This window comes from Nycticebus coucang, chromosome 3 (assembly GCF_027406575.1).
Source record: "Nycticebus coucang isolate mNycCou1 chromosome 3, mNycCou1.pri, whole genome shotgun sequence".
NCBI classification, from domain to species: Eukaryota; Metazoa; Chordata; class Mammalia; order Primates; family Lorisidae; genus Nycticebus; species Nycticebus coucang.
This window is the reverse complement of record NC_069782.1, coordinates 112279296-112283554: the sequence shown is the minus strand read 5'-3', so window position 1 is coordinate 112283554 and position 4259 is coordinate 112279296. Positions and strand designations below refer to the sequence as shown.

At 36.5% G+C, this 4259-nt stretch overlaps 1 protein-coding gene across 1 annotated transcript; it reads right to left on the bottom strand.

Annotated features, from left to right (window-relative positions):
* Window positions 1–984: 984 nt before the first annotated feature.
* LOC128581270 (gamma-interferon-inducible protein 16-like) lies at window positions 985–3605 on the bottom strand. The gene has a single exon (XM_053583854.1). The coding sequence runs from the start codon at window positions 3394–3396 to the stop codon at window positions 1237–1239; it is 2160 nt and encodes a 719-aa protein (XP_053439829.1). The 5' UTR covers window positions 3397–3605; the 3' UTR covers window positions 985–1236.
* Window positions 3606–4259: the final 654 nt, after the last annotated feature.

The window sequence follows — 4259 nt, the reverse complement described above, 5'->3', positions numbered from 1 at the left end:
ACCTTAATAAAAACTCTAAAATATGATTCTTCATCAATAACTATCACCGGATTAAACATTTTTTATCTATTACTCAATGCTCATCTATCTTTCTCATTAATCTGAAAATGTTTCCTGAGCATTTAGCACCATCATAATTAAATTATTTTAATCACATTGCATGTTTCTCTTTCATTTAAATTAATTTTATTCTCTGTTAAATGTATGGACCTTTTCATACTCTAACTCATTATTCCTTCTAACATTTCCATTCTCTATTTTATTTCCTTCATTTTTAGCACAACTTCATTCTTTCATGTGTACCTAGTTTTCTATTTGGGATATCACCGAGAAGAACACAGTACTTCGTAGAAACTTTAAAAGCTTTCTGAATTAGAACAAGTTACAAATACATTTAACACTTAGAAAAATACTATCAATTTCTGCCTTGTTAAATGAGATTGAAGTTGCATAAACGATTTGGTTTATGTTCTTCGTTGGGTTATACAGAACACATAATTGTATCTTTTACGGATAATGCAAGCATGGTAAAATAGCATGTACAAAAGTCTTATAGTAATAAAATAAAAACTGTATGGGAAGGTGAGTACAGAGGTGGTAGAGTGACAACACCTAGTTTGAAGTATCAGAATTATAGTATATAATAGTATATAATACCTAGTGACTACACCTATACTATAATAGTATATATAGTATATAATACCTAGTGACTACACCCAGTCTGACTATTAGAATATGATTTCTCTGCATTGTCCTACTATCTGCAATGCTTCACTTCAGTGTGTCAAGTTATATGAGTAGCCCCAGCAGAGCTCAGCATGAAATGGTCATCCTTCTCTTTGTGTAGGCCACTTCCTGTTTTATATGTGCAAACACTTTTAAGAATGAGTCAATCCCAGCCTTTGGTTTAGATGTACTATTTAAATTGTATGCCAATACATAATACGAGTAAAAGTTGCCATTGCTTTTCTTTTTTTTTTTTTTCATTAGAAAATGTGAAGATGTTTATTTCTTTCTTCAAATTATAAGGCTTATAGTTGCAAAATAGACTTTTAAAAAATAATAAAACTTATAAAAGCACCCCTAACACTCATACCCAAGAATATATGTATGTATACACACATATGTATATATATAAAATGGCATATACAGTGTTGTATTTCACCCAGGTACATTTATCTTTTCTTGCACTTAGAAATTATCTCCATAAACATCATTATCCACAGCATCCAGGTTTTAGAAGAAGCTGTCTAGTGAAGTTTCCAAGTCTGAATCAGGACCATGTATTTCTTTATTGATTTTCCTGGTCTTGATGACCTTCATGTAACTGTGAATTACAGATCTCAACTGACGCTTATCCATACATCCAGATGCCAATTCAAAACAGATGAGCTTCAGTTTATCACCTTCCTCACAGTTGATACTGGTCAGTCGTCCATATACCACTACTTCCATCTGCCCTGTGTTATCTTTTATTTCATAATAAGTGAATTTATCCATCACACATTTCCTATGTACGAGGAACACCCCATTCACAAACTTCCCTTCAGTTTGTGAGTGAAGGTGACTGATTTTGGGAGTTCTACCAGCTTGGTTAATCAGGCTTCTTGGGATCTCCATCTTTTTATCAGCATCCATCTTCAACACGGAGGTATTGAAAGTGTATACCTCCAGAAACCCATTTCGGCCAATATAATTTGATATGGCAATGATATTCTTTGGAGTGAACATCTCCTTTAAGTTGATGTTAAAAACCTTTACTTGGAAAACTTTCCTCTCAGTAGCCACCGTGGCATGAAACATCTTTCTCTCCTCCTTGACTTCATATACAAACGGTTCTGTCGCTTTCAGCACCATCACTTCTATGGGTCCACTGTGGTGACCTTCTGTGACAGCTTCTTCAGACACAGCCCTTGGGCTTGACATCTGGCAAAGGCTAGACGGGGTGTGTTGATATGTCCCATAAATGTGAGGATTGCCCACAGGTAGTGCACCAGCTCTGGAGACTGCAGAGGATATCTCTGTTCCTGAGGCAGCTTCTTCCCCCTTAATGAACAAACTGCTGGTTGAGGCTGGAGGCATCAGAGAAGTCATGAGATGTCTCTGAATTGGGGTTGTGCAGCCCTCAGGATGCTTTAGAATCTCACTACACTCCTCAGGTCCACTCACGGTAGTGGCAACATTGTTCCTCTGGTTTGGTTTTTTCTTTACCTGAATGAAACTATGCATTTCAGAAATCAGTTTTGATGTCTCATTCTTTTTTCTCAGTTGAAAGCAAAAGAGCTGAAGTTTATCTCCTTCTTCACAGGGGATATTGTGACATTTTCCTTTCCCCACTACTTTCATACTTCCTGTGTCATCCTTAATCTCATAGATTGTGTTGTCCTTATTTAATGTTTTCTTACATAGCATAAATAATCCATATACGATAGTTCCCGCAGCTTGTGTTTGAAGAACATCAATCTTCAGGGTTTCTTTTGCTCTGCTTATAATGTTTTTTGGAACCTCAATCTTTTGGTCAGGACCAGCTTCAGATACAGAAGAGGCTTCATTTACCTCTAGGAGACGTTTATATTCCAAATAATCTGATATAGTAAGGATTTTATTTCTGGTGAAGTTTTTCTTTAACTTGATGTTTAAAACCTTCATATGAAAGAGCTTGTTTTCTGTAGCCACTATAGCATGAAACATTTTTTTTTTCTCCTTTTCTGAGGACTCATATTCAAATGGATCTGCTGCACTCAGTACCATCACTGTCATTGGGCCTTTCTGGAGATAATTTGGTTTGGCGGCTGCTGGATCTTTGGCCTGTGGTTTTGGCTTCTTAGTTGAGGACATTTTGGATGGATCTGCTGAGGTCGGGGGAGGTGAGAGATGGCCAATGGCTGTGGGCATACTGGCTCCTGGAAGACAGGATGGCTGAGGCTGCTCTTCTGACACCTTACTCTTTCTGGTCTTATCCTTTCCTTTGCCTGTAGTTTTTCTTTTCTGAGGTCCAGGAGTCACCTCTGCTCCCTCAGACTTGACAGTGTAGCTTGTGCTGGGTGCAGGTACAGCAGGACTGTCTTCGTCCTGCTTGTTCTTTTTGGAGGGGGGTTTTCCTTTTGCTGGTGTGGATCTCCTTTTCATAACTTTTGCCTTTTCTCTTTTAAGAATTTCAACAAAGGCTTGAAGTGATGCTATTTCTTTGCAGAGTTTTATCAGTTTGTCTACACCAGCATCTTCCGGGAACTTCTTTACCATCAGGTTAGCAAATTGAACTTTGCCATATTCATCTTGCATTTTTGAAGTCAGTTTTAATGGATCTGTCAGTAAGAACTTGACCATTTTAAACTGGTCATCATTGATTTCTTCTAGTCCTTTAATCAGAATAATCTTCCAGCATTCTTTGGCCATCTCTCCCTGAAAATTTCTCCGATGTAGTCCAGATCTTGAGATCTTGAAATGCAGGAAGCAATATGTGTTTTGAGTAGAAAGAGAAATCAGGCTAGCTCTCAGAAGCTGAGCTGCAGGATGTTATAATCTTCTAAAGTGCTTCCAAAAAGAAGTTTTTCCAAACATAACAAGGAGAAAAGACCCTGGATAAAGTCACTTAATAACGGAGGAGTGCTCTGCTTTTCTTTTAAACATAAATTAGTTATAGAACTTTGGATTTGTTAAATAGAATTTTGAATTCTGTTTAAGAAAACAACCTTTTCGTAAATCAGTTTAATGTGTAAATATAGAGTATTTGTGTATGGTAGTCTTTTCGTTCAGATCAGAAGATAAAATTACACACAGTTAGTAATGGTAAATTCGCAAATGATGACAGGCTGAGGATTTAAAAGCTAACAATGAGAGACCAGGAAGAAAATCATTTGGAACAATTTTTAACAGGTATTTTTGAGAGGAAATGAAATGAAAAACTTAGAGAAGAGTTTGCTTATAGATCATCTTCAAAACGACTTGCATTTATAATAGGAAATAGAACTACTAGAAGTTGCCAAAAGAAAACAAGAAAAAATTTCCTGAAAAGGAAGTTTATTTCCCAGGATAATCTATCATTTAATAGCTACACTCATAACGAGAATATAGTGTATTTTCACATTCTATTGAACTCTGCACAGCTTCCCCCAAACACATAACAAATGAACAAGTGCAGAACTCTAGGATTTTATTTAATTCAATATTGCATAAGCAGTAAATGCAGGCAGGGAGTTGTAAATGGCAAAGGGAGACTCTGCTGAATCTAAATTGTGATGAAAATACCACAGGGAAAT